General features: G+C 56.0%; 5 protein-coding genes across 17 annotated transcripts; 3 read left to right on the top strand and 2 right to left on the bottom strand.

Moving 5' to 3' along the window:
• The first annotated feature begins 401 nt into the window (after positions 1–401).
• On the top strand, positions 402–3354 carry LOC105472443 (glycoprotein Ib platelet subunit alpha). The gene is made up of 2 exons (XM_024790073.2): positions 402–499; positions 727–3354. Exons 1-2 carry the CDS (start codon positions 419–421, stop codon positions 2920–2922), a joined length of 2277 nt encoding a protein of 758 aa, XP_024645841.2. The 5' UTR covers positions 402–418; the 3' UTR covers positions 2923–3354.
• A 2307-nt stretch (positions 3355–5661) lies between these two features.
• LOC105472474 (solute carrier family 25 member 11) lies at positions 5662–8409 on the bottom strand. The gene is made up of 8 exons (XM_011725745.2): positions 8178–8409; positions 7421–7573; positions 7130–7336; positions 6863–6953; positions 6690–6780; positions 6505–6604; positions 6374–6425; positions 5662–6249 (listed from the first exon to the last, which is right to left on the bottom strand). Exons 1-8 carry the CDS (start codon positions 8270–8272, stop codon positions 6094–6096), a joined length of 945 nt encoding a protein of 314 aa, XP_011724047.1. The 5' UTR covers positions 8273–8409; the 3' UTR covers positions 5662–6093.
• A 43-nt stretch (positions 8410–8452) lies between these two features.
• LOC105472453 (ring finger protein 167) lies at positions 8453–13535 on the top strand. 9 transcript variants are annotated; one of them, XM_011725698.3, is made up of 11 exons: positions 8453–8593; positions 8854–9093; positions 9240–9360; positions 9444–9524; positions 10664–10789; positions 10899–10986; positions 11173–11263; positions 11497–11602; positions 11735–11828; positions 12867–12947; positions 13024–13535. In XM_011725698.3, the coding sequence occupies exons 3-11, from the start codon at positions 9277–9279 to the stop codon at positions 13323–13325; spliced, it is 1053 nt and encodes a 350-aa protein (XP_011724000.2). In that variant the 5' UTR covers positions 8453–8593; positions 8854–9093; positions 9240–9276; the 3' UTR covers positions 13326–13535. The 9 variants fall into 9 exon arrangements, with proteins under 9 accessions (XP_011724000.2, XP_070938301.1, XP_024645843.2 ...); XM_071082200.1 differs by adding an exon at positions 12705–12776 and having other exon boundaries at positions 8456–8593; positions 8854–9360; XM_011725713.2 differs by having other exon boundaries at positions 8461–8593; positions 9290–9360.
• Positions 13536–13952: 417 nt separating this feature from the next.
• LOC105472486 (profilin 1) lies at positions 13953–16847 on the bottom strand. 2 transcript variants are annotated; one of them, XM_024789721.2, is made up of 3 exons: positions 16542–16832; positions 14949–15141; positions 13953–14311 (listed from the first exon to the last, which is right to left on the bottom strand). In XM_024789721.2, exons 1-3 carry the CDS (start codon positions 16671–16673, stop codon positions 14214–14216), a joined length of 423 nt encoding a protein of 140 aa, XP_024645489.2. In that variant the 5' UTR covers positions 16674–16832; the 3' UTR covers positions 13953–14213. The 2 variants fall into 2 exon arrangements, with proteins under 2 accessions (XP_024645489.2, XP_070938302.1); XM_071082201.1 differs by lacking the exon at positions 13953–14311 and having other exon boundaries at positions 14318–15141; positions 16542–16847.
• A 1966-nt stretch (positions 16848–18813) lies between these two features.
• On the top strand, positions 18814–25599 carry LOC105474378 (enolase 3). Of its 4 annotated transcripts, none has more exons than XM_071082202.1 (12): positions 18814–18893; positions 20123–20209; positions 20794–20889; positions 21050–21108; positions 21267–21336; positions 21707–21840; positions 23679–23901; positions 24010–24207; positions 24414–24615; positions 25043–25151; positions 25302–25360; positions 25448–25599. In XM_071082202.1, the coding sequence occupies exons 1-12, from the start codon at positions 18869–18871 to the stop codon at positions 25515–25517; spliced, it is 1332 nt and encodes a 443-aa protein (XP_070938303.1). In that variant the 5' UTR covers positions 18814–18868; the 3' UTR covers positions 25518–25599. The 4 variants fall into 4 exon arrangements, with proteins under 4 accessions (XP_070938303.1, XP_070938304.1, XP_070938305.1 ...); XM_071082203.1 differs by lacking the exon at positions 18814–18893 and adding an exon at positions 19338–19481; XM_071082204.1 differs by lacking the exon at positions 18814–18893 and adding an exon at positions 19399–19523.
• The last annotated feature ends 583 nt before the right edge of the window (positions 25600–26182 follow it).

The raw sequence follows: 26182 nt of genomic DNA on the forward strand, positions 1-26182 counted from the left end.
TTCTCCTGCCTCAGCCTCCTGAGGAGCTGGAATTACAGGCATGTGCCACCACACCTGGCTAATGCATTTTTAGTAGAGACAGGGTTTCCCCATGTGGTCAGGCTGGTCTCGAACTCCCAACCTCAGGTGATCCACCCACCTCAGCCTCCCAAAGCTATGGGATTACAGGTGTAAGCCACTGTGCCTGGCCCTGGAGAGGTTTTTAAAAGATGGCGGAAGGCTGTTTGGAGGAGTCCACCCCCATCTCCCCTGTGTAAAAGGAAAGCGGAAGAGAGAACCACAAAGGCGGCTTGGGGGAAAGCCGTGGAGTGAGGCGATAAGGGCTTGTGTCCAAGGGATTCCTGGTCACTGGAATCCCTATCAGGCCTGCATTTCCTCCTCACCCCCATCCCCTTTCTTGCCACTGGCTTAGTCCTCCATGGGGCTAGAAGAGAGAAGGACTGAGTTGAGTGGCACCTCAGAAGACGCTATGTGCCTTCGGAGGTCTTTCTGCCTGCCTGTAAGCCGGGGTTGGTGCTGGGGCAGGAGAGGGGTTGGAGGGAGGGGAAAGAGGGCCTGGAGCTAGTAGTTTAAGCTCTGCAGGCAAGGGTGGGAGAGGGGAGTAGGGAGGACAGGAGGTGTGAACGCTGTTTCTGGAAGCGAAGCTACAGGGGGAAGGGGACTGGGACCTGGGGGAATGCTTCCAGGGGCTGCAGGGGGGTCCACTCAAGGCCCCCTTGCCCACAGGTCCTCATGCCTCTCCTCCTCTTGCTGCTCCTGCTGCCAAGCCCCTTACGTCCCCACCCCATCTGTGAGGTCTCCAAAGTGGCCAGCCACCTAGAAGTGAACTGTGACAAGAGCAATCTGAGAGCGCTGCCTCCAGACCTGCCAAAAGACACGACAATCCTCCACTTGGGGGAGAACCTCCTGTACACCTTCTCCCTGGCATCCCTGGTGCCTTTCACTCGCCTCACTCAGCTGTACTTAGATAAGTGCGAGCTCACCAAGCTCCAGGTCGATGGGACACTGCCAGTGCTGGGGACCCTGGATCTATCCCACAATAAGCTGCAAAGCCTGCCCTTGCTAGGGCAGTCACTGCCTGCTCTCACCATCCTGGACGTCTCCTTCAACCAGCTGACCTCGCTGCCTCTTGGTGCCCTGCATGGTCTTGGCAAACTCCAAGAGCTCTACCTGAAAGGCAATGAGCTGAAGACCCTGCCCCCAGGGCTCCTGACGCCCACACCCAAGCTGGAGAAGCTCAGCCTGGCTAACAACCACTTGACCCAGCTCCCCGCCGGGCTCCTGGATGGGCTGGGGAATCTCGACACCCTTCTCCTCCAAGAGAACTCGCTGTATACGATACCAAAGGGCTTTTTTGGGTTCCACCTCCTGCCTTTTGCTTTTCTCCATGGGAACCCCTGGTTATGCAACTGTGAGATCCTCTATTTTCGTCGTTGGCTGCGGGACAATGCCGAAAATGTTTACGTGTGGAAGCAAGGTGTGGACGTCAAGGCCATGACCTCTAACGTGGCCAGTGTGCAGTGTGACAATTCAGACAAGACTCCTGTCTACAAATACCCGGGAAAGGGATGCCCCACCCTTGGTGATGAAGATGACCCAGGCCTATATGATTACTACACAGACGAGGACACTGAGGGTGATGAGGTGCGTGCCACAAGGACTGTGGTCAAGTTCTCCATCAAAGCCCATACGACTCCCTGGGGTCTGTTCCACTCATGGTCTGCTGCTTCTCTAGACGGTCAAACGCCCTCCTCCTTGCATCCAACACAAGAATCCACTAAGGAGCAGACCACATTCCCACCCAGATGGACCCCAGATTTCACACTTCACATGGGATCTGCCACATTCTCCAAAACTCCAAAATCCACTACTGAACTGACCCCAAGCCCGACCACCCCTGAGCCCACCCCAAGCCCAACCACCCAGGAGCCCACCCCAAGCCCGACCACCCCTGAGCCCACCCCAAGCCCAACCACCCAGGAGTCCACCCCAAGCCCGATCACCCCGGAGCCCACTCCAAGTCAGACCACCTCAGAGCCCACCCCAAGCCCAACCACCCAGGAGCCCACCCCAGAGCCTGCCCCAAGCCCGACCACCCCAGAGCCCACCCCAGAGCCTGCCCCAAGCCCGACCACCCCAGAGCCCACCCCAAGTCAGACCACCTCAGAGCCCTCCCCAAGCCCAACCACCCTGGAGCCCACCCCAAGCCCGACCACCCCAGAGCCCACCCCAACTCAGACCACCCCAGAGCCCACCCCAAGCCCGACCACCCCAGAGCCCACCCCAACTCAGACCACCCCAGAGCCCTCCCCAAGCCCGATCACCCCAGAGCTGGCCACAAGCCCGACCATCCCGGAGTCCGCCACAAGCCTGATCACTCCAAAAAGCATCATATTTTTGACTACCACAAAACCCGTATCACTCTTAGAATCCACCAAAAAAACCATCCCTGAATTTGATCAGCAACCAAAGCTCCGTGGGGTGCTCCAAGGGCATTTCGAGAGCTACAGAAATGACCCTTTTCTCCACCCCGACTTTTGCTGCCTCCTCCCCCTGGGCTTCTATGTCTTGGGTCTCCTCTGGCTGCTCTTTGCCTCTGTGGTCCTCATCCTGATGCTGACCTGGGTCAGGCATGTGAAACCACACGCCCTGGACTCTGGCCAAGGTGCTCCTCTGGCCACAGCCACACAAACCACACATCTGGAGCTGCAGAGGGGACGGCAAGTGACGGTGCCCCGGGCCTGGCTTCTCTTCCTTCGAGGCTCACTCCCCACTTTCCGCTCCAGCCTCTTCCTGTGGGTACGGCCTAATGGCCGTGTGGGGCCTCTAGTGGCAGGAAGGAGGCCCTCAGCTCTGAGTCAGGGTCGTGGTCAGGACCTGCTGGGCACAGTGAGCATTAGGTACTCTGGCCACAGCCTCTGAGGGTGGGAGGCTTGTGGACCTTGAGAGAGGAGCCTATGAGCTCTCCTATCGAATCTAGTTGGGGGTTGGGCGGATAAGGAACACAGAGTCATGGGGGAGGGGTCTTAATTCCTTTTTCTGTATCAGAAGCCCTCTCTTCGCACCACAGGCACACAACTTCAGTCCCAGCAAAGCAGAAAGGGTAATGACATGGAGTTGGGTGGGTCACAGGACAAAGCTCCCGATGCTGCATGGGGCGCTGCCAGACCTCACGGTGAATCATTTTGGCGGAATACAGCATGGTTCCCACGTGCATCTATGCACAGAAGAAAATCTGGAAAGTGATTTATCAGGATGTGAGCACTCATTGTGTCTGGATGTTACAAATATGGGTGGTTTTATTTTCTTTTTCCCTGTTTAGCATTTTCTAGTTTTCCACTATTATTGTATATTATCTGTATAATAAACAATAATTTTAGGGTTGGGAGTGATGGCTCATGCCTGTAATCCCAGCACTTTGGGAGGCCAAGATGGGTGGATCGCCAGAGGTTGGGAGTTTGAGACCAGCCTGGCAAACATGGTGAAACCCAGTCTCTACTAAAAATACAAAAATTAGCCAGGCATGGTGGTGCACACCTGTAATCCCAGCTACTCGGGAGGCTGGGGCCGGAGAATCGCTTGAACATGGGAGGTGGAAGTTGCAGAGAGCCAAGATTGTGCCACTGAACTCCAGCCTGGGTAACAGAGTGAGGCTCCATCTAAAAAAAAGCCTTCTGGCCGGGTGCAGGGGCTCACACCTGTAATTCCACACTCTGGAAGGCTGAGGCTGGTGGGTTGCTTGGACCCAGGAGTTTGACACCAGGCTTGGCAACATGGCAAAACCTGATCTCTACAAAAAATACAAAATGTCAGCCAGGTGTGGTGATGTGTGCCTGTGGTCCCAGGTACCTGGGTGTCTGAGGAGGGAGGATCACCTGAGCCTGGGAGACGGAGGCTGCAGTGAGCCCTGACTGTGCCACTGTACTCCAGCCTGGGTGACCGAGTGAGAGCCTGTCTCAAAACAACTTGGTTTCTTTCAGTGAAGAGTGGCTGGGGCCCCTGTCATGAGAATTCACGAGGCTCCAACTGCCCCTACACTGGTCACAACTTATCCAATAGACCTTCAGTTATAGCCTGCACTTCCCCTGCCTGGGGTGCCTCCTTCTCTCCTCCAGGGCTGGCCACCCACCAGGCCACCCTAGGCATCAGATCCAGCTCAAAAATTGTCGTCTTCCTGGAGTTTAACGACAACTGCTGACACCCACCTGGCAGCAGCCTGCAGTACTAGGGGCAAAGGTGGGTGCCTGCTTTGCACCTGCAGTCTCAGAAGTGCATCTCTCACTGCCCAGGTCAGCAGGACAGCAAGGGGTGGGCCCTGCAGCATGCACCATTTGGTGAGTGTGACTGAATAGTCTTGGGTTTCCTGCTCTCAGGCTGGGACACAGGCAAACGGAACCCCATTTTTCTCATAAATCCTGCCATTCCTTAAACACACTGGTGTGGCTTCCTCTCCTGCCTTGTCTCCAGCCCAATCCAGGGCTTGGGGCCCAGAGAATGGGACCATGGAGACCCCCATCCCCCTCCAGATGGTCCCGGAAGATCTCCCAAACCTGGAAGTCTGACTGCATCTCTCCCCAGGTGGAGGACCAACTCCTGAGCTTGGCAGTCAGGGAGTGCCACGCACTGACCCCATCTGACAGTCCAGCTTCATCTCAAGGCAGATCACAGCCTGTGCTCCAACTATCACAAGCCTATAGATCACCTGCTCCCCGACAGTGTTTTACTCTAGGCCTTTGCCCTCAGTCCAGCCAGGTGTGCTGTCCTTGCCCCCTCCCCAGCCAGTATAACCACTCAGTGTGCAAGTCACTTCTCCCAGGTGAGGTCAGGTGCTTTCCAGGTTACCCTGCAACACTATTGCTACACTGTTTCCCAACTGCTCCTGTATAATCTTGCCTTCTGGACTGGAAACTCCTTAAGGACAAGGTTTAGGCTTCAAGTGTCTTACAATAGCCACTAAGGCCCAGGACAGAGTGTACACGGAGGCAGCAGCAGGGGTGCCACGATGCTGAGCTCCACCTCTTCTGCTGATGAGGCTCTGCCAAAGGGACAGCTCCCACCTGCTGCCTGCCTGTCCCCTAGCCTGGCCAGCACTCCTCAGTTTGACCTTCCCAAGTTCTTTTATGCCCCGAAGAGGTTTTAAGGCTCCTTGAGGGCTGGCCTAGGAACCACACATCTTCTAAAGAAATGGATAAGGTTCTCACTCTCCCCAGCCAAGGACGAAGATCAGGTCTCTGGCCAGCATCCCTCTTTCCTCAAGCTTCCAGTGCCCACCCACTTAAGCCCTGGCCCTCCACCCGCACTGCCTCTACCCCACAATGGTCTTCCTCTCTCAGAGTGTCTTTAACTCCTCCCTCTTTAGGCTGCAGAAGCAGTCATCAGACCGAGGGGCTTTTCCTGGGGATTATGTGAAATAATCTGTGCGTCTGTGGCATTCTTGGGCAAGTGGCTGGAGGAAACACGCTGGGCCTGGGATTTGAGTTTTTCTAGCCCTGTCAGCTGCTGTGGCATGACAGATTTACACAGCATTTGCATAAAACCAGCGGCTGCTTTTTCTTTAACAATTTTTCTTAAAAACTCCAGTTCCTATTCTCCAGGGACCAAAGCTTCTTTGTCCAGTCTCCTCCCCTCTCCTAGCCACCCCCCAGACTCTCCAGATTTGGGGCTGGTGTCATCAATCCGATTTATTAAGTCCTCAGTGAGGGGGAGGAAGGGCCACATCTCCCTCTGTAGGTCCTTTGACCATCTTGATGGCTTCTGCTCCTCCCTATCCCCTCAGTTCTGCCTTGGTTTCCCCAATGAGAAGGGGGATCTTCTGCTGTCCTGTGTGCCCTGAAACTAAAACCCAGGGGGAGGCCAGAAATCCTCAGGAAGTTTTCCAGCTCCCTGCAAGAATAGCCAGGGACAGAGAAATCACAGGATCAGGATGAGCAGGGCAAGCTGGAGCAAGGGGTAGAACAGACCAAGTCCTTTACCGCAGAGGAAGAAACCACACTGTGGAAGGGAAATAAATAGAGGGGTCCAGGGCAGCAGAGCCCAGGCCCCCAGGGCGCAGTGGCCATAGACGCAGCAGGCAAGTGGGAGCCCCCGGCCGCTTCAGCCACTGAGGAAGAGACGCCTGTAGGCCTTGTTCATCTGCTCCAAGAAGATGAAGGTGAGGACGGTGTGGGGACCCAGGCGGGCATAGTACGGTGTGAAGCCCTTCCACAGGCTGAAGAAGCCCTCGTAGCGGACAACCTTGAACAGGACATCCTAGACACAGACAAGCAGGGCGCTGGGGCTGGGACTCTAGGGCCCATCCCCCTTACCCAGCTGCCTTCACACCTTTCCCAGGGGATCTGACACCCCACCCAGGCTCCCAGAATGGCTTCCTCACCAGTCCGTTCTTGTATTCCGGCTTCCCATCAATCATCCGCATGTTCTGGATTCTGAAGGGGAGGAGGCAGGGGCATGAGAGACCGAAAGGACACCTTCCCAGCCACCTCCAGGACCAGACTGCACACTCACCGGGTCTTGGCAATATCCACAGGCATGGAGGCAGCAGTGGTGACAAGACCGCTTATCATGCTGGCACAGAAGTGGCACAAGATGTTGTCAGAGAAGTAGCCTGGGGGAGGTGAGGCGGGGGTGGCAGTCAGCTCAGAGGTGGCTCAGGCCAGGCTGGGAGCTAAGGGCCCAGCTCTGGGTCTCACCTGAGTCCAGCAAGAACTGCTTGGATTGGGAGTAGGAGGCCAGCTGGGCAGCATTGACGACGACGGCCCGAGCCATGGTAGGGATGCAGCCCTGGAGGGAGGGGAGCGGGCAAGAGTCAGAAACCCCTAAAACCGGACTTCACAGCCCCCAAGTCTCCAGCCCCTCCACTCACCCGCCACAGGGTGAGGACTCCCTCTTCCCGGGTGATCCGAATCAGGGCATTAAACACATTTTTGTAGCCACGGCGCTGGTCAGCTGGAAGCCTGATGAGAAGGCAGGAAGAGGTCAAGATCAGGATAGCCCACAGGGCCCCACAGATGCAAAGAAAGGAAGGCCAGAACAGCTAAACACTCTGCTCTAGATGTGGGATAGAAAAGGGGTCCTTTCATTCTAGATTCCAGGGAATGGGGCTGGGGTGAGGCTCAGACTTGGAACTCACCGGCCATCTGCAGTCATGCGGATAAGAGCCACTTCGGCTGGTGTTCCCACAAAGGCACCAGTGGCACCTGCCGTCATGCCAATCAGAGCCTTCAGCAGAAAGCCAGGGGGAGTACCATCAGCCCCAGTCAAGCGCTCAAACAACACGGTATAGATGCCAAGGCGGGTAGTGGTGTAGGTGGCCTGGCGCAGCAGGCCAGCCGACAGCCTGAGGAGCAGAGGGGTCAGCATATCAGGCCAAGGTCTGGAGCTACCAACCCACAGCCTACCCTCCATCTTGAGGCCCCAATACCCGGTGTAAATGCCCCTCAGGCCTTCTGCCTTCAGGATACTGGTGAGGGCATGGAAGCTGGTTTTGTACTCTCGAGTCTTGGCCCCTTCCCCACTCAGCTGCATCCGGTTCTTCACCAGGTCCAGGGGCTGGACAAAAACTGTAGCTCCCATCCTGGGGGAAGATAGAGGTGGAGTGAAGGGATTCACTATTCCAGATCTACCAGTGCCCACTGGAGCCTGGCAGCAAGAGGTTACAAAGGTCAGGGCCTGCCATGCGATTCAAGAATCAGGATGCTGGTGAGCATGTGTATAAGAGTCTATATGTACACCGAGTGCAACGGGTCTGAAAAGTCTAGTTGTCCAGTCGGGGCCATGCAATGAAAGTGCTCCAAGCAGCTTCATGACAGTCAAGCAGTGACCTGGGGCTGCACGCAGTCCGACACAGGTAGGGGACGAAGGGGCATCCAAGATTTAGGACTCCAGGTAGTCCTCCAGGAGCCATTTAATGGCCTGGAATCCCCTGTAGCCCGGCCAAGCTTAGCAATGCGCTGGGAAACTCAGGTGGCCCGGCGGGGATTGTGCAACGACCCCGCATGCAGTCCAGAAGGGGCCTTGCATGGGGCCCTAGCAGCCCATTGGGGAACTCGTAATACGCTGGAGATCACGCTGACCCCGTGCCGGCACAGTTCACTGCAACAGACCCAGAGATGAACCGGGCCCGGTTCCTTGCACCCGTCCCTTCCTCCTCTTTTCCCATCCCTGGGGCCTGAGCTTACCCGGCCAGGCCCCCAAACAGGAACTTGATGGACTTAGGGGAGGTACGGGGCTTCCCGTCCATCCCGCCGGCCCCGGCACTCGCCGTCGCCGCCATCGCCACTCAATGGCCCTCGGCTCCGGGTCCCGTGCGCGCGCGGCCCCGCTCGCGCCCAAGGTGACACCGCGCGCGCAACAGGGCGAGGGCGCGCGCACGCCCCTCCGGCTCTCAGGTCCGGCACCCGCTGGAAGCCAGCGCGGGCGCAGGCGCGCAGCGCAAAGGCGGCCGGGAGTAAGGCGGAGCTGAAGGAGGAGCTTGAGGGAAGCGTCCGAGAAGGGGTGTAACTGATTTAGGAAACCAGAGGAAAGGCGCAGTTTTCACCAAATTGGAATCGCGGGAAAATAGAGATGAGTTTGTCTCAAGGTCTCGCGAGATCGAGTGAGTACGGCTCACCAGAGTAGGAGAGCTCTCGCGATAGACACACCAAGCGTTCAGCAGCGAGGGGACGGGGGAGGTGGGGAGCACTCTCGCGAGATTTGAAGGAGCGGTGGCGGCGGCCAGCGGGAGGAGAGGTTTGTAAACTAGGCGGCTCCAGGTTTCCGGGCACCTTTATTAGGTCGTCTTCTGGGCCACCAGTGCTCCTTCCATCTCCACAGGCACTCCCTCCATCGCTGACCTTTTTTTAACCGGCCTTTTAGGACCGAAAGTTCTTCATCTCAAGCATCAAATGCTGAAAGCGGCCTGACTTTCTCTACCGGAAGCCCTTTTCCAGAGGCTGGGAACACGGCCCACCTGGCAGGAAGTCCCACCTCCTTGAGCTCCGCCACCCTTCCCGAAGTTTTTCTGTCACCTGTGTTAGGCTCCGTCCCCTTTCCCCGTTTTATCCCCGTACCAGAAAAGGATACATTTAGTGCCTCTCACCCAGCTCCACTAAACGGGTTGGATATCTCATTCTTTGAGTCGGGGTTCCTTCCCCGGCGCCTCCATGTAGCTGGGAAGTGGGACCTGGGGGTGGTTGGACCCCTGGGATCCTAAAGGAGGGGCAGGGAGGGCGCAGAACTCCGCTTCTGCTCCTTGCTACCAGGACGAGCGGCCTCCTCAGCCTCTTTCCTCCCGCTGCCATGCACCCTGCAGCCTTCCCGCTTCCTGTGGTTGTGGCCGCTGTGCTGTGGGGAGCGGCCCCCATCCGGGGGCTCATTCGAGCGGTGAGTCCGAGGGACGGAGGAGGCAAGGGCGCTGAAGGGAAGGGTTGCAGGCTGAAGGGGAACATTGCCTTTTTTGTCCGCAGACCTCGGACCACAATGCCAGCATGGACTTTGCAGACCTCCCAGCTCTGTTTGGGGCTACCTTGAGCCAAGAGGGACTCCAGGTGATTTTCTTTCTTTCTTTTCTTTCTTCCTCTCCTTCCCCCCCTTTCCTTCCTTTTCTGTCTTTTTTCTTTTTTTAATATTTAGCAAGATCTTCCATCCTGGGCTGAGGTTGGGGAGGTTTGTCCTGGGTGAAACTGGAGGTAGGAAAATCAAGTTAGGAACTGAGCACGTATAGTGTAGAATCCAGAATCCAGAGGGAGAAGACAAAGTGTCCACCCCTGGAACTCCGAGGTTATCAGGGAGACTGAAAGTGGACAGAGACGGAAGGTAGGATCAACGGTCCTTATCAAGAGGGTCTCAGAAGCTATTGCTTGTATGACCTTGGGCAAGTTAATTTCTCTTTGAGCCTTAGTTTGTTTTACTGTAAAATGGGATATTTTAAGTTTTCCTAGGGTTATTGTGAAGATTAAATTAGATACGCAATTTTTGTAGTACTTCATTCCAAAGACTGCCACATAGCAAGAACTCAGTTGGGCCGTAGTAGCAGTGGAGTTGTTTGTGAGATGGGTAATTAGAAAATTGAAGAGGCCGGGCGCGGTGACTCACATCTGTAATCCCAGTTCAAGACCAGCCTGGCTAACATAGTGAAACCCTATCTCTACTAAAATTACAAAAATTAGCTGTGCATGATGGTGCATGACTGTAGTTCCAACTACTTGGGAGACTGAGGCAGGAGAATCACCTGAACCCGGGAGGTGGAGGTTGCAGTGAGTCGAGATCGCACCACTGCACTCCAGCCTGGGTGGCAGAACGAGACTCCATCTCAAAAAAAGAAAAGGAAAATTGAAGGGAAGGGAGTGTGTTCTGTGTAAGTGTTGGAGAGGAAACTGTGAAACAGAACTTGAGAGTCGGAACATTAGAAGGCAAAGTAATTGCATTAGCTTTCGGTTTAGGGTACAGATTAGCCCATCTGGGACAGCGAGAGGGATGATGGGAGAGTTTGGTGAAGGGATGTTTTATGTCATTACCTTTTCAAGAGGCTAAGAGAAAGTTGTGAGGTTGCGATGCTCAGACCCCAGGAAGGAGAAGGAAGTGAGGATAGAGAATGTGCAGCATGTGGGCTGGTGTGTTTGGTGGCCCTTGTAGGAGTGAAACCTAGGGAGGAGAAATCTCACTGTTGTTTGCTTCCATCCTTCAGGGGTTCCTTGTGGAGGCTCACCCAGACAATGCCTGCAGCCCCATTGCCCCACCACCCCCAGCCCCGGTCAATGGGTCAGTCTTTATTGCGCTGCTTCGAAGATTCGACTGCAACTTTGACCTCAAGGTTGCTGAATGTGGAGTGGGAGCTGGGCAGCTGAGGGTAAAAAAAGGCACCAGGAATGAAGACAAGTCAGGCCTATGATGGCTCCTTGTCCTCTGCCTTGTCTTCCTAGGTCCTAAATGCCCAGAAGGCTGGATATGGTGCCGCTGTAGTACACAATGTGAATTCCAATGAACTTCTGAACATGGTGTGGAACAGTGGTAAGGCTGGAGGAATCTATACAGCTGGGCTTTCAGTAGGACCCAGAGATGGTGGGAAGGCTGAAGGCTTCAGGAAAAGAAGCCAATCCTTTAGGTGGGTTGGGGCGAAAGTGCCAGATGCCAGGGTTCCCAAAGGATTTGAGTAGAAGGTTGTGAGTCCCCAGAGTAACACCTTGATCCCTGCAGAGGAAATCCAGCAGCAGATCTGGATCCCATCTGTATTTATTGGGGAGAGAAGCTCCGAGTACCTGCGTGCCCTCTTTGTCTACGAAAAGGGGTAGGACATATGCCTCCTTCCCATTCTTCCTTCAGCAAGCAGTTCCATGCCAACCTGGAGCCCAGGCCTCATTACCCGAACCATTCAGCCTCCTGTCCTTCCTTCCCTGCCTCTTTGACTTTCTTCCCATTCCCATCCCCACCTATGGGCTTTGTCCAGAGCCAGTTGCTTTGTCCCTCTGTTTTTCTCCCTTTGCCTTTCTTTCCCTGCTGAGACTGGTCGTCCTTTCCCAGGGCTCGGGTGCTTCTGGTTCCAGACAATACCTTCCCCTTGGGCTATTACCTCATCCCTTTCACAGGGATTGTGGGACTGCTGGTTTTGGCCATGGGAGCAGTAATGGTGAGTAGCTGAGGGAACATGATGGGAAGCACTGAGGCCAGACTGGATCTGGAGTTGGGAGATGGGAGTGGCTTGTCCTAGATTGTCTAGTTTTATTCCTAAGCCTTGTCCATCCACCCCCTCTTCCACCAGATAGTTCGTTGTATCCAGCACCGGAAACGGCTCCAGCGGAATCGACTTACCAAAGAGCAACTGAAACAGATTCCTACACATGACTATCAGAAGGGTGAGGGGTTAGGGGAGGAGAGGGTTTTTCCCACCGTTTACCTGGTTCTGAAGGACTTTGAGCCCAGAAGATAGGGTATACAAAGATGGCAGTGGCTGGGCACAGTGGCTCACGTAATCCCAAGTGCCTGTAATCCCAGCACTTTGGAAGGCCGAGGTGGGTAGGTCGCTTGAGCCCAGGAGTTTGGGACCAGCCTGGGCAACATGATGAAACAAAAAAATCCCACCACTTTGGGAGGCTGAGACAAGTGAATCCCTGGACCCCAGGAATTCCAGGCCAGCCTGGGCAACGTGGTGAGACCCCATCTCTATAAAAAATAACAAAAATTAGCTGAGCATGGTGGTGTGCGCTTGTAGTCCCAGCTACTTGGGAGACTGAGAAAGGAGAATCACTTGAACCAGGAAGGCGGAGGTTGTAGGGGGCTGAGATTGCACCACTGTGCTCCAGCCTGGGGACAGAGGGAGTCCCTTTCTCAAAAAAATAAAAGTAATAAAGTAATAAAGATGGCAGTAAGCAATTTTCAGCTTGAGATGCTGTCTTGTCTTGTTTTTACCCATAAATACAGTGAAGATGGGAGAGATGTAAAGCAAAGATGATTAAGTGAAATAATTGTGGGAAATAATAGAGGGACAGACTTTGCTTATGGGGGATGTGGAGAGCAGAAAAATGGGAGGAATGGGGGAGGATTCAGTTAGAGAAGGAAGAAAGTGGTACTGTGGGGCTGGGGCTTTAGGCCCTGGGGCCTCCAGTGCCCGTATAAGGCTATGGCAGAAGCCCTGCCCATTTCCGTCCCTTCCACTCCCTATCTCCACCCTCACACCTCCCCAAAAACCACTTCCCTTCTTACCTCTGCTTCTCTTTGCTTGTCCCTTTTAGCCCTAAATTCTTCCATGTTCTGCCCTGACCTTATCCTGCCTACCTGTCTTAGCTCTTCCACTGGCTTTGTAGGTGAGGGAAAATTTTCGCAAGGCTTTAAAAGCCTTAGCCCTGGGTCACGATGGCTCAGTGAAGGACTAGATTATTTTCTTTCTGTCCCAGGAGACCAGTATGATGTCTGTGCCATCTGCCTGGATGAATATGAAGATGGAGACAAGCTGCGGGTACTCCCCTGTGCTCATGGTGAGGCCCTCACTGCCTGCCCATGCCCCTCTGCCACTGGCAGCCACCAGGTGCTTCACCTTGTTCCTCTCTGCAGCCTACCACAGCCGCTGCGTGGACCCCTGGCTGACTCAGACCCGGAAGACCTGCCCCATTTGCAAGCAGCCTGTTCATCGTGGTCCTGGGGACGAAGAGCAAGAGGAAGAAGCTCAGGGGCAAGAGGAGGGTGAAGAAGGGGAGCCAAGGGACCACCCTGCTTCCGAAAGGACCCCACTTTTAGGTTCTAGCCCCACTCTTCCCACCTCATTTGGTTCCCTAGCCCCAGCTCCCCTTGTTTTTCCTGGGCCTTCAACAGACCCCCCACCCTCTCCTCCCTCTTCCCCCGTCATCCTGGTCTAATAACCCTTTACACGTACACTTCTGGTGACCTATTTGCACAGACCGTCTTCTTCCCTCCAGTCTTCTAAGTTGAGGGATAGGGGACATTCCATCCTAAGCTGCTCCCTTACCCACACCTATCCTTTTGAGGGGCATTGGGGTGGGGCTGGGGCAAGCAAAGGGACTGGGTCTTCACTTCTTGGGCTAATAAAATTGTTTTTTGTGGACTAAGGAAGGGTGAGATAATTTTTAGGTGAACTTAACCCTTTGGGGGCATCACCCCTTTAGCCATAGGGAGCAAGAGAATGCTGAGACACTAACCTATAGTCATGGGGACAGCCCCAGCAGGCATTTGCTATGACTCAGGGGGAGCCCCACCCACAAGGATGACTCAACTAGCCCTGCCTTGCCTGCAGGCCTGCACCCATTCTCTGGTCCAGATGGCTCTATTCCATTATCCACCAATTTAACCAGCACACTGAGGACTTAGGCCTGGAAATGCCACTGTGGAGAGGCAGGGCCACCTGGCCAGAAGCTCAAATTCTTGCACCTTGTAGTACCTCAACCTTCCTGCTCCCAAGCCATGATAAAGGAGGCAAGTCACAGTGCCTGTCCCCCATTCTGACACCCAAGCTCAAATCACACAGCACCTTGTTAGAATCTTTTTTATTCAGAAAAAAAAAAAAAAAAAAAAAACCCAAAAAACAAAAAAGTTTTCCAACCACACACAGGAGGGGTATGGGTAGGGGGAGTTGTCTGTCCATCCAGCCCTGTCCCCAGCCCATGTGGTTTTGGCAGCAATAAGGGGTATGGGGTAATGGCCTAAAAAATAAAATGGTGTATGTGTGTATGGGGCAGGAAAGGGGTGCAAAGCTGTGGGGAGCGGTGAAGGGGAAGGGACAGACGAGGTCAGTACTGGGAGCGCCGAAGGTGGGAGGCCATTTCATAACATTTCTTGTTGATCAAACCACCGTGGACACCTTCTTTGCCCATCAGCAGGACTAGCGCTGGAGAAGGAGGAAAGAGAAAGGAGGCTAGGACCCAGGTGTCACAATTCCACCCCCTGCCAGCTGTTCAGCAGCTGTCCAGCCCTGGGGGCTGTAACCCAACCTCATCTCTCCCAACCCCCCCCAACACACACACACAGGCAGGCTGTCAGTCACCCTGAAACAATAAGGCTTTTCAAAAGAGGAAAATCAAGCTTAAATGCTGGAGAGGAACAGACTAAAAACTTAGGGGTCAAAGGCTCATAGACTGTTGACTCGTGTTCAGGCTAGAAAGGGCTGTGGATGAGCATGCCACCTCCAGGTTCTAACAAAAGAGCTCAAACGATTAACTAGATAATGATTCAGGACCCCAACAATCTACCTATACTCCTAGAAAACAGTTTCTAATCCGAGCTCAAGGCAGGAAGTAACTTAAGAGGTAATGCAGTTCAACAACTTCGAATTACAAGATGAGGAACTGAGACGGAAATGGAGGGACTATCCCATGTTCCATCCAGCATCCAGCAGACAAGGGGCAGAATACTGGTCTGACTGCCTTCATGCTGGGGAATCACACAAGAAAGCACCCTCAAGATTACCAGAAGGCGGTACATGAGAGATCTTGACGCTAGAGGAAGGGTAAGACTCAGGAACTCACTCTTGTCAGTCTTGGTGACAGTGACATTGAAGGTGGGGGCCCCACCGGTGCTCTTGGTACGAAGATCCATGCTAAACTCCCCATCCTGCAGCAGTGAGTCCCGGATCACCGAACATTTCTGGCCCCCAAGTGTCAGCCCATTGACGTAAAAACTTGACCGGTCTTTGCCAACCAGGACACCCACCTCAGCTGGCTGGAAGAGGAACCAAGCGCCCATCAAGTTAGTCAGTGCACCAAGATTCCCACCTTGTTCTCCAAAGACCCACCCCGCGAAGTTATATACTCAGTACCCATCAATGAACTGTGAGAAACTCTGAGGACTGTGGAACGTTAGTGCAGAAAACGATCATGATTCTCAAACCTAGAATATGGGACTAGGGAGGAAGAGATGATATACTCCTCTAGAGATTTAGATCTCAGTGTTAATGGGGGAAAGTAAACCCAGGAAATAAAGGGAATCAGTGATAAAAGTGAGGAGTCTTTGGATGCTCAGAACTCTCCTTCAGGAAAAGCAGAAGCGGAGAGGGGAAGGGAGGGGGGCGGGCGAGGCAAGAGAAGCAACTTTGCCCTTATTTGGTCAAAGGTTCTGCAGGAGCTCTTAGGGCCCGGACGCCTGGGTCTCCAAGTAACCTAGTTTAGCTCCAGGTATGTCTGCCCTGACAAGAGGAAGCAGACCCCTGGGGGCTTTCCGGTAAAGTTGGAAAACTTTTGAAGGTGGACGGGGGCTAGACCCGGCAAGCCAGCTCTCGGGTCTAGGTACCCCAGGAACCTTTTCCCCCCTCCCCCTTTCACCCCAAGCCCCCACATCCGGTTCCCTCCCGCCCGGAAACCCCCTTCCCCCCCTTTCGAACTTCCGCTCCCCCTCCCCACTTCCGGGCAGTGTGGACAGGGAGATGGTGGTGGGAGCAGCGGTAGTCAACTCATATTCTTTCGCTTATGCTGTCTCAGAACTTCTCACAAAGTTCCCCTGCTCCAGGCCCCGCCGGATGGCGGGAAGGGAGGGCGAGGGGACTTCCGGGATTGGCCTCGCAGGAATGTTGAGTCCAACGTGCTGAGCTGGGGGGGCGTGTGGTGGCCTCGCCCTCTCTAACGGAGTTGGGAGGGGCCGGGAGTCCACAGAGGGTGGGCAAGGGACCAATACCACGCGCCTGGGGCTCCCTCCCGCACCAGGGGAAACAATGGTAGAGGGGCGCGAGCTGGCGGCCGGACGGGGAGCTGGGGATTCGAGGGTCCCCGGGTCACCTCTCAATCCCAATCCCCAATTAAAATTGAGGCGCGTCCCCACCCCGCCCTGGGAGAGGCGGAAGTGGGCCGCCGCACCGGGCGCCGCGCCCCTCCCCGCCCTGTGCCCCGGATGTAACGCCCCGTCGCGGAAAGCGGGGTAGCGGGCGGGATGGGCGCCGCCGCCTGGGGCATAGGACTTAGGAGCAACCGAGGGACCCGCTCACGTGCAGCCGCCATTCGCGCCGCTTCCAGGACAAGCACCCAGTCAGGGCCTCTCGCTGGGCGCTCTAGACCGCGCCCGCCCCCACCCAAGTCCCTCCCTCAGGGTCCAAGCCCGACCAGTGCCCCGGACCGCAGGCCTCGCAGTACCGTGATGTTGACGAAGGTTTTCCCGGGGACGGCGGCCCAGACGGAGGGCGAGTCCTTGTAACCCACGATGGCCGCGTCCTGACAGGTCCCGTCCGCCATGAGGTTGTCGATGTAGGCGTTCCACCCGGCCATGGCGCTGCTACTAGGGCTGCTCTCGGCGCTGCTGCTGGGGCCGCGGGCTGGGCACGAGCTGCCTCGGCTGGCGGGCGGGGGGAGGCGGAGAGCTCGAGACACGCGCTGCCGTCCGGACCGCGGCTCTGCTCGCTGTGCAGCAGCCCTCGCACCGCCACTTCCTGCTCCTCCCCCCCGCCCCGCTAGATTTTTATTTGCAAAGGACGGTAGGGGCGGGGCCTACTCCCCATTCCCTCCCTCCCCCACTCGTCAGCCCAGACACCGAACTTTGCAAATGCAATTTTAAAAATCCCTCCCCCTATTGCAAAATTTGCAGAGTTCGATGGAAAGCAATGTAGAAAGATGGGGGGTGGCGGCAGAGAGGTGAAGGGTAGGGTTTGCTCCAATTTGCATTGAATATAAACCAGACTTTGCTATCGGGGCAGGGAGTGAGCCAGAAGGAAGGAAGGGAAGAGAAAGGAGGAAGAATTAGCAAGCCGCAAATTTAGCAAATTAAGGAGAGTTCGGGGAGTCCAGGGTTAAACGGGATGACTCCTCCTTCCCCCACCTCCGCCGAAGGGAAGGACCGGCGGGCGGCGGCGCGTGTGCCCGCGCCTGCGCCTGCGCCAAGGCCGGGAGGGAGAGCGCATGGGGCGGTCCGGGCCGGAGCCGGCTGCACGGGAGCGCGCCCGACCCGACCCCTGTGGACCCTCCGGGAAAGGAAGGCGGGCTGGGGACGTGTCTCCCGCCTGGCGGAAAGGGCGGGGGCGAAGCCGTGCACGCTGCCGCCTCACCACCCTTGATTTTACTTATTCAATAGGAAAGCAAAGGGAGTTTGGCCAAATACCCTAGTCGCTCTCATAGCTGAAGGCACCCACCGGGGCCACTTCGGTCCCCAGCGTCTTCCCGGGTAGTGCAGGTTAGGTTCACCAGGGCCCATTCTCAGTCCAGAGGATTGTCCCTTCTCTGGATCGGCTCTAGCCCAGGGCCTTATCCCATATCCCAGCCGCGCCCGCCCCGGGCAGGCAATGTCTGGATCACCGGCCGTGCCCCTTGGCCTGAGTCTGCAGAGGTCACTGAGCGCGGACACCCGCGGGGCTTAACAGGCGGGGCTATTTTTCGAGGCGGAAGAATACTCAAGTTGCAAGAGTGGCAACTTTTTCAAGAAGGGGAAAGTCCCACTTCGGGCCCTTTGGGTTTCTTCTCAGTCAGATGTGCGCTCGCCGCCACCTGGGGAGGGCGGGGCGGCCGGGCGGCGGCCGCGGTGAAGCGGTCTTCTCCGACCCGCCGCCGAGGGCTGGGCCGCTTCCGGAGCCTGGGTTAGGGGCGCGAGGTCACGGAGCGCGGCCCGGGCGGAAAGGGGCTTGGTTTTCTCTCTCCTCCTCCCGAGTGCGGCGCGCATCCCTGGCGTCCACGCCGAACCCCACAGTCCCCGACGCCCCTCGAGCCCGTGTTCCTCGACAGCCGCGCGGCTGAGTCACTGGCGGGCTCGGGCGGGGCCGCACCCGGGCACGTGGCGGCGCTCCCCGCCCGCCATCTCCTGACCCCTGACCCGCCGCACCCCCACCCCAGGGTGGAAAAATCCCGGGAGGAGCGGCCTGAGATGAGAGGGCGGGGCAAGATGGGAGACGGGACGGGTGGCGGGGCAGGTGGCTTGAGGTGGGGGCTGGGAGGCCGCGCTGGCCGGCGGGGCGGGGAGCAGGGGTGGGGAGAGGGAGGCGGGGGTGAGTCACCGGGCGCGGGCTGCCCCGGCGCCGGCGGGAAGGGCCTCCGAGTCGAGCCCCGTGACCCCAGCCGTTCGGCTGGCATGGCTGCAGAGGAGCTCGGGGCAGATCCCGCACTGGCCCCAGAGCTGGCAAGGTGGAGATCTCTACCGAGAGCAGAGACCCACCTCCCCGCAGTGCTACGGCGGGGCGCCGGAGGAGCCCCAGGCGTGCAGAAGCTCACAAAGGGCCACCCGTCCTCGGTCCATTCATTTTTGTTCACTGTTGATTCAACCCCATTCATTGATGGGCTGGGGCCGTGCGCTGAGCGCCCACAGTCGGTGGGGAGAAGGGCTCTGACCAATAGTCCCCATGCCGGGCGACAAGTGCTGTCCCAGCGTTATCAATCGGGCGCTGCGCCAGCCGAGAGGGCCCGTGTAAATTTGTCTCCTGGCCCCTAATTCATCCCCACCCTGGCTGGCCTGGAGAGGGTAGGATGGGGCGGCGCCGATAATGGCCGTTATGAGGACCCTAAGAGGTGAGACCCTCTCGCCTTCTGGGGTGGGGGGGTTCAATTTTAGACGTCAGAGCTTGCCCAGAAGTCCCCTCCCTTCCCCCACTGAGGGCAGAGGCCCGCCCAGCGATCTGAGCATGTGTGGATGTCAATCCTGCAGCCCCTCTTCCAGGCCCCCTCCCCAGCCTTGCAGGGCTCAGGTTACCCCTGGCCTTTCCTAAAGGTCACACATTCCTCTTGACGTTTGCAAAAGGGGAATGTAATCCTGGGGTGGGGGAGACCCCTCATCTGAAGCCCCTCCCCCGCTCCTCCCAAAGGGTGGAATTAAAACTGGGACTGTTACTGGGGGACGGAAAGAAAGTGGGGGATAGTAGTTGACCTTTGGTAAGGGGGCAGGTGCCCAGGGCCAGAGGCTTCTGCTTTAGGCTGTAGTGGGCACTTGGCTGCCAGCCCAGTGTGAAGGGGGGAGGATGGAGAGAGAGAGAGGCGGGGCTGGCTGGGGACCCAGTGGCTCAGGGATAAATGCGCAGCCCGAGAGGGGGTGAGCTGACACTGTCCCAGCTGCCACCTAGACTCGGAGCTCCATCCAAACCTCCAACGAAGACATCCCAGGTCAGCTAAATCTTCCAGCCCGCGGGGTGGACGTAGTAAAGGGTGCGCATGGTGTTGAGTTGGAGGAAGTGGGGGACGTTTCTGCTTTTTTTTCTCCTGGGACTGGAGGTGCTTGAAAAAGCTGGGGGAAGGGGGGGCTGGAGCAAGCAGATGGGACAAACTCTGGGAGCACCCAAGGATCTAGGGAAAGGAGGCTGTGAGGAGGGGCAGTAAGGATGGATAGAGAAGGGCAGCTAGAGTTGGAACCTGGTAGGGAACTGGGGGCCCAAGAGGATTTCGGAGCAGGAAAATGAGAACCAGAAAGGATTTGAAGGCCACCAGCCGTGGAGAACAGACTGCTTGACCAGAGGGTGGAAGGAGAAGGCCTAAGTGCAGCCTTGGGGGAGGTGGGGGCTTGGGGAGTGATGGCATCCTAGGAGCCATAGATGAGAGGCCCCTGGATTCTTAGGATGGGAGGGTGGAATAAGAGCTATTCTGAGTGGGGGAGGGGGCTGCGCCTGCCTCTTTGGTCTGTGACCTTTTTGTAGGGTATTTTTAGCTCCAGCACCTGCCTTCTTGGAGTGGGGAAGACTCTTAAAGGGCAAGGGATTTCTGGTTCCTTAAGAGATCAACTGTCTACCCTCACACCTCCTGTCCTGCAGCCATGGCCATGCAGAAAATCTTTGCCCGGGAAATCCTGGACTCCAGGGGCAACCCCACAGTGGAGGTGGACCTGCACACAGCCAAGGGTAACATAAGGCCCATTGGATAGGCTCGCCCCAGAAGACCCCAACCCTTTGGCCTTTACCCCCCAATTCTGTGCCATATCCTCTCCTTTCTCTCAGGTTCCCTTTCCCAGACTTCTTCCCAAGCCCTCTTCCAAAATGGAACCAGAGCTGGAAGCTGGGAGAAGAGAAGCAGGAGTCTCTGCACTGCCTCCTGTCCCTGAGCTCAGAGAGGATACCTCAGCCCTTTGAGGGGTAGAGGGGACTCCCTGTGAGCTCTTTTTTTTTTTTTTTTTTGAGACAGTCTCGCTCTGTCACCCAGGCTGGAGTGCAGTGATGCAATCTCGGCTCACTGCAACCTCCGCCTCCCGGGTTCAAGTGATTCTCCTGCCTCAACCTCCCAAGTAGCTGGGATTACACGCCTGTGCCATCACGCCCAGCTAATTTTTGTATTTTTAGTAGAGACGGTTTCACCATGTTGGCCAGGCTGGTCTTGAACTCTTGACCTCAAGTGATCCACCTGCCTAGGCCTCCCAAAGTGCTGGAATTACAGGCATGAGCCACTTGGCCTAGCCATCCCTGTGATCTTCCAATTCCTCCTGCCCCAGGCCGATTCCGAGCAGCTGTGCCCAGTGGGGCTTCCACGGGTATCTATGAAGCTCTGGAACTAAGAGATGGGGACAAAGGCCGCTACCTGGGGAAAGGTGAGGAGACACCAGTGCAGAAGGAGTCTGTGTGGGTGGCTTTAGGACGTGGGTGCACAATGGGTAGAGGACTGGAACCCCCAAAGCTCTTGAGGAGCTGGGGTCCACAGAAAGAGGCCCAATTGATTGAGATCCAAACCTCGTCCTCTGGCCTGTCTAGGAGTCCTGAAGGCTGTGGAGCACATCAACAAGACTCTAGGCCCTGCTCTGCTGCAAAAGGCAAGTGGGGAAGCCGGCTCCCTGCAGTCTCCTCTCCATGCCCCTGCTCCCTCACCCCAGACGCGCCTCTCCCCATTTTCACTTATCCTCCCCTTGTACGTGCCCTGACTTCTGACAAATCTGACCTCTGCTCTCCCCTCTCAAACCCACCCTTCCAGAAACTAAGTGTTGTGGATCAAGAAAAAGTTGACAAATTTATGATTGAGCTGGATGGGACCGAGAATAAGTGTGAGTGAAGGGCAGCGGTGGGGAAGGGTTGAGGTATGGGAGAGATGGTGAGAGGCCACAGGGGTGAGGCCTGATGGGTTATTTCTGGGTCCCCCATTTTGGGTCACACCGCAGCTGGATGGATTTGTGTTCATTCCACAGGCATTTCCTATGCCTGCCCTCTGCCAGGCCTGGGCTGGGCGGTGGACACAGACATGCAGCTGACACATTCCCCCGGGGTGGGGGCTCCCAGAGCTACTCAGGCGGTGGGAGAGAGATCTGTTAACCAATTCTTCATGCTCGGTGGTTTGGAACTCTGGCGTCTTCTTGGAGTAGCCACCCCAAACCCGGAAGAAGCTCTCATCCTTTCTTCCCGCTTGCCTCCTTCCAGCCAAGTTTGGGGCCAATGCCATCCTGGGCGTGTCCTTGGCCGTGTGTAAGGCGGGAGCAGCTGAGAAGGGGGTCCCCCTGTACCGCCACATTGCAGATCTCGCTGGGAACCCTGACCTCATACTCCCAGTGCCAGTAAGTGCAGCTACCCACCCCCACTAGATCTTGCCGTGACAGAGCCACCCCCACCCAGCCAGGGATGCCCCCATGGAAAATCCACCTTTCAGACCAGCTCCTAAGAAGCAGTTTCCTGAAACTGAATCTCTCCTGCTGTGGTCCAGCCCCTCCCTCTTTCCCACAATCCAAACCTTCCCTGAAGGCTCTATGTGCTTCCTTCCCTGCCATATAACCCAGTTCCTTGCCATTCCAGTCCTAGGCTCGGTAACTCCAGCCTCATGCCAACCCCGCACCCTACACCCCACACCCCAAATCATATTGAGAGTTTCTTTGAGGCAGAGATCTTGGCATTTCTTTGTATCTTCTTGAGTCCTTCTTACACCAGTGCCCTCTTAATGAATGGAAACTCTTTGAATTTAATCTCAATAATAATGTTACCATTTCTTGTTACTTACTAGGAAGATTGCATAAGAGCATGGACTCTAGAGATAGATTGCTGGGTTTGAATCCTGGCTCTGCCTGTTATTAGTTGTATGATTTTAGGCAAGTTCTTTAACTGCTGTGTCTCAGTTTCCCCATCTGTAAAATGGGGGTAATGATACCAATGAATAGAGGTGTTTTGAGAATGAAATGGGCTTATATATGTAAAGTACTTAGTGCCTGGCAGGTAGTAAATGCCATATAAAAGTGTTAGCTATGGCCGGGCGCGGTGGCTCACGCCTATAATCCCAGCACTTTGGGAGGCCGAGGTGGGTGTATCACGAGGTCAGTGGTTCGAGATCAGCCTGACCAACATGGTGAAACCCCATCTCTACTAAAAATACAAAAAATTAGCTGGGCGTGGTGGTGGGCGCCTGTAATTCCAGCTACTCAGGAGGCTGAGGCAGGAGCATTTCTTGAACCCAGGAGGCGGAGGTTGCAGTGAGCCGAGATCGTGCCACTGCACTCCAGCCTGGGCAAAAGAGCAAGACTCCATCTAAAAAAAAAAAAAGCCGGGCGCGGTGGCTCATGCCTGTAATCCCAGCACTTTGGGAGGCCAAGATGGGCAGATCACGAGGTCAGGAGATTGAGACCATCCTGGCTAACATGGTGAAATCCCGTCTCTACTAAAAATACAAAAATTAGTCGGGCATGGTGGCGGGCGCCTGTAGTCCCAGCTACACGGGAGGCTGAGGCAGGAGAATGGCGTGAACCCGGGAGGCGGAGCTTGCAGTGAGCCAAGATCGCGCCACTGCACTCCAGCCTGGGCGACAGAGCCAGACTCCGTCTCAAAAAAAAAAAAAAAGTGTTAGCTATTATATGCTAGGCACATGCTAAGAACTTTACATTCAATTTCTCTAATTTTCAGCAAAAGATCCTACAGGGAAGTAGGTGCTATCCCCATTTTATAGAAATGAGGAAAGAGGCTGGGCGCGGTGGCTCACGCCTGTAATCCCAGCACTTTGGGAGGCCGAGGCAGGCAGATCATGAGGTCAGGAGTTCGACACCAGCCTGACCAACATGGTGAAACCCTGTCTCTACTAAAAATACAAAAATTAGCCGGGCATGGTGGCGCCCGCCTATAGTCCCAGCTACTTGGGAGGCTAAGGCAGGAGAATCACTTGAACCTGGGAGGCAGAGGTTGCGGTAAGCCGAGATTGCACCATTGCCCTCCAGCCTGGTGACAAAGCGAGACTCTGTCTCAAGAAAAAAAAAAAAAAGAAATGAGGAAAGAGGCTCTTGAACAAAATTACTCATCCTAGACCACTGAGCTAGTAAGTAGGGAAGCCAGGTTTCCACCCCAACACCCCCCGCCCCCATCCCTTCTTGAGCCCTCATGCCCCAGCCCAGGTCCAGACACCCTCTCCCCATCTCAGGCCTTCAATGTGATCAACGGGGGCTCCCATGCTGGAAACAAGCTGGCCATGCAGGAGTTCATGATTCTGCCTGTGGGAGCCAGCTCCTTCAAGGAAGCCATGCGCATTGGTGCTGAGGTCTACCACCACCTTAAGGGGGTCATCAAGGCCAAATATGGGAAGGATGCCACCAATGTGGGTGATGAAGGTGGCTTCGCACCCAACATCCTGGAGAACAATGAGGGTCAGTGCTGAGCACCCTGGGGGGCAGACCCCCTGGATCTCCACATGGGCAGGGGAGGCTGTAGACAAGGGGTGCTGAGTCTCAGGTCCTTTCTTGGTCCTCCCCCAGCCCTGGAGCTGCTGAAGACAGCCATCCAGGCAGCTGGTTACCCAGACAAGGTGGTGATCGGCATGGACGTGGCAGCATCTGAGTTCTATCGCAATGGGAAGTACGATCTTGACTTCAAGTCGCCCGATGATCCCGCACGGCACATCACTGGGGAGAAGCTCGGAGAGCTCTATAAGAGCTTTATCAAGAACTATCCTGGTGAGGCGCTCAGGTGTCCCAGTGTTCCTGCCCGAATCCCCTGCAGCTGCCTAATACCCTGATTTCAGTGACCTGCTTTACCATGGGCTTGGATCCCACCAATCCTTAGCCCCATTGAAATCCCCATTTAAGCTCTTCTGCCCTGTCACCCCTCCATGAGGCACCTTCTGGCCTCTAGCCCTGTCTCTGCTCCCAAACCCCACCAGTGGTCTCCATCGAGGACCCCTTTGACCAGGATGACTGGGCCACTTGGACCTCCTTCCTCTCGGGGGTGGACATCCAGATTGTGGGGGACGACCTGACAGTCACCAACCCCAAGAGGATTGCCCAGGCCGTTGAGAAGAAGGCCTGCAACTGTCTACTGCTAAAGGTCAACCAGATCGGCTCGGTGACCGAATCGATCCGGGCGTGAGTGTCTCCGGCCCTGACGCCCACCGGCGCCTCCCTCTGCCCCAGCTCTGCCCACTCCAGCCGCAGTCTCACCCACTAACTCCAAGCTCACCTTTCCGCTGGCACCTGACCTACCCGCACGTTGATCTCAAGGCTTTGACTAATCCTTGGCCTGACTCCAAGAGCTTTGCCACTGTGGCCCTTTCATGACCCCCCACCCGCAGCCCACACCATTCCTCTCTCAGATTCCGCTCTTCTCACCAGCATCTCAAGAGCCCAGAATCAAGATGAGAATTCTTTTCCTCTCCTACTTCCCAAAGAACTTAGTCACTGCCCTCCCTGCAGAGCGCTTGCTACCCAAAACAGCAGGGACAGGCCCCACCCAACCCCTGCTTTCCCACTGAGGAGCCTCTAGAAGGCCACATCAAATGTCCTCTCCACTCAGGTGCAAACTGGCTCAGTCTAATGGCTGGGGGGTGATGGTGAGCCACCGCTCTGGGGAGACTGAGGACACGTTCATTGCTGACCTTGTGGTGGGGCTCTGCACAGGACAGGTACTTGCAGCTTCTGTCTACTGAGTGTCTCACCAAGTTTTCTTGGGGTCTCTGGCCTCCTGCCTCTGAGGTGAATGTTCCCCTGGGGCCAGGTCCAACCCCCTCCTCTCCAGCCTCACCCAACCTTCCAAATCCTTCTTCCCTCATCAGATCAAGACTGGCGCCCCCTGCCGCTCAGAGCGCCTGGCCAAATACAACCAACTCATGAGGTACAGCGGGAAGAGTGGGCCTGGGCATTGGGGTGCTGGAGGCCATTAGGTTGGAAGGCAGCAGCCCTGACCTTGCCTGCATTCTAGGATCGAGGAGGCTCTTGGGGACAAGGCAGTCTTTGCTGGACGCAAGTTCCGTAACCCGAAGGCCAAGTGAGAAGCTGGAGGCTCCAGGACTCCACTGGACAGACCCAGGTCTTCCAGACCTGCTTCCTGAAATAAACACTAGTGCCAACCAAGACAGCTGTGTGCTTCTTTGTGGGAGCGAGGGGAGGGGTGCTGGTTTCTGGGCTGAGCTGGGAAAGACAGGAGGTGGAGAGATGGGAGCAGGGAGGGGAGGCAAATAGATGTGTAACCCACTAGGACAAAGAGGAGGTGAGGGACTCAGAGAGGAAGCTGGGTGGATCTAGAACAACAGAGGTGTTCACATTTCCAGAGGAGGTAGGGGAAAGCAGATGCTATATGGTAAAATGAGGCAGAGTTGCCAGTGGAGCCAGGCATGGTGGCACATGCCTGTAGCCCCGGCTACCTGGGAGGCTGAGTTGAGAGGATCGCTTGAGCCCAGGAGGTCGAGGCTGCAGTACACTCTGTTCATACCACTGCACTCCAGCCTGGGCTGCAGAGCAAGACCCTGTCTGCAAGCAACAACAACAACAACAACAAAAACGAAAACAAACAACTAAATTAATAAAGAGTTTCAGAGGGAATAAGAAACCAGCTCCAGGAGAGGGGAGCAGGGTGGGGCTGAGGGTCCTGCCACCACCATGAGGGGGAAGCTGGCTGTGAAGTAAATGGTCTGCAGAGGACACTAGAGTGAGGCTG

Source organism: Macaca nemestrina, chromosome 17 (assembly GCF_043159975.1).
Source record: "Macaca nemestrina isolate mMacNem1 chromosome 17, mMacNem.hap1, whole genome shotgun sequence".
Taxonomy (NCBI): Eukaryota; Metazoa; Chordata; class Mammalia; order Primates; family Cercopithecidae; genus Macaca; species Macaca nemestrina.

What these genes read in the sequence shown, in the direction of transcription:
- LOC105472443 (XM_024790073.2), top strand. Translation starts at nt 419, where the DNA reads ATGGGGCTAGAAGAGAGAAGGACTGAGTTGAGTGGCACCTCAGAAGAC. An exon ending in GGAGGTCTTTCTGCCTGCCT is followed by an intron (nt 500 to 726) that starts GTAAGCCGGGGT and finishes CCTTGCCCACAG; the next exon opens with GTCCTCATGCCTCTCCTCCT.
- LOC105472474 (XM_011725745.2), bottom strand. Translation starts at nt 8,272, where the DNA reads ATGGCGGCGACGGCGAGTGCCGGGGCCGGCGGGATGGACGGGAAGCCC. An exon ending in CGCATGACTGCAGATGGCCG is followed by an intron (nt 6,954 to 7,129) that starts GTGAGTTCCAAG and finishes CCTTCTCATCAG; the next exon opens with GCTTCCAGCTGACCAGCGCC. An exon ending in GCAGTTCTTGCTGGACTCAG is followed by an intron (nt 6,605 to 6,689) that starts GTGAGACCCAGA and finishes CACCTCCCCCAG; the next exon opens with GCTACTTCTCTGACAACATC.
- LOC105472453 (XM_071082200.1), top strand. Translation starts at nt 9,277, where the DNA reads ATGCACCCTGCAGCCTTCCCGCTTCCTGTGGTTGTGGCCGCTGTGCTG. An exon ending in CTCTTTGTCTACGAAAAGGG is followed by an intron (nt 11,264 to 11,496) that starts GTAGGACATATG and finishes GTCCTTTCCCAG; the next exon opens with GGCTCGGGTGCTTCTGGTTC. An exon ending in TACACATGACTATCAGAAGG is followed by an intron (nt 11,829 to 12,704) that starts GTGAGGGGTTAG and finishes TGTCCCTTTTAG; the next exon opens with CCCTAAATTCTTCCATGTTC.
- LOC105472486 (XM_071082201.1), bottom strand. Translation starts at nt 16,673, where the DNA reads ATGGCCGGGTGGAACGCCTACATCGACAACCTCATGGCGGACGGGACC. An exon ending in AAACCTTCGTCAACATCACG is followed by an intron (nt 15,142 to 16,541) that starts GTACTGCGAGGC and finishes TTCCTCTTCCAG; the next exon opens with CCAGCTGAGGTGGGTGTCCT.
- LOC105474378 (XM_071082202.1), top strand. Translation starts at nt 18,869, where the DNA reads ATGGCCGTTATGAGGACCCTAAGAG. An exon ending in GCCCTGCTCTGCTGCAAAAG is followed by an intron (nt 21,109 to 21,266) that starts GCAAGTGGGGAA and finishes CCACCCTTCCAG; the next exon opens with AAACTAAGTGTTGTGGATCA. An exon ending in ACCTCATACTCCCAGTGCCA is followed by an intron (nt 21,841 to 23,678) that starts GTAAGTGCAGCT and finishes TCCCCATCTCAG; the next exon opens with GCCTTCAATGTGATCAACGG.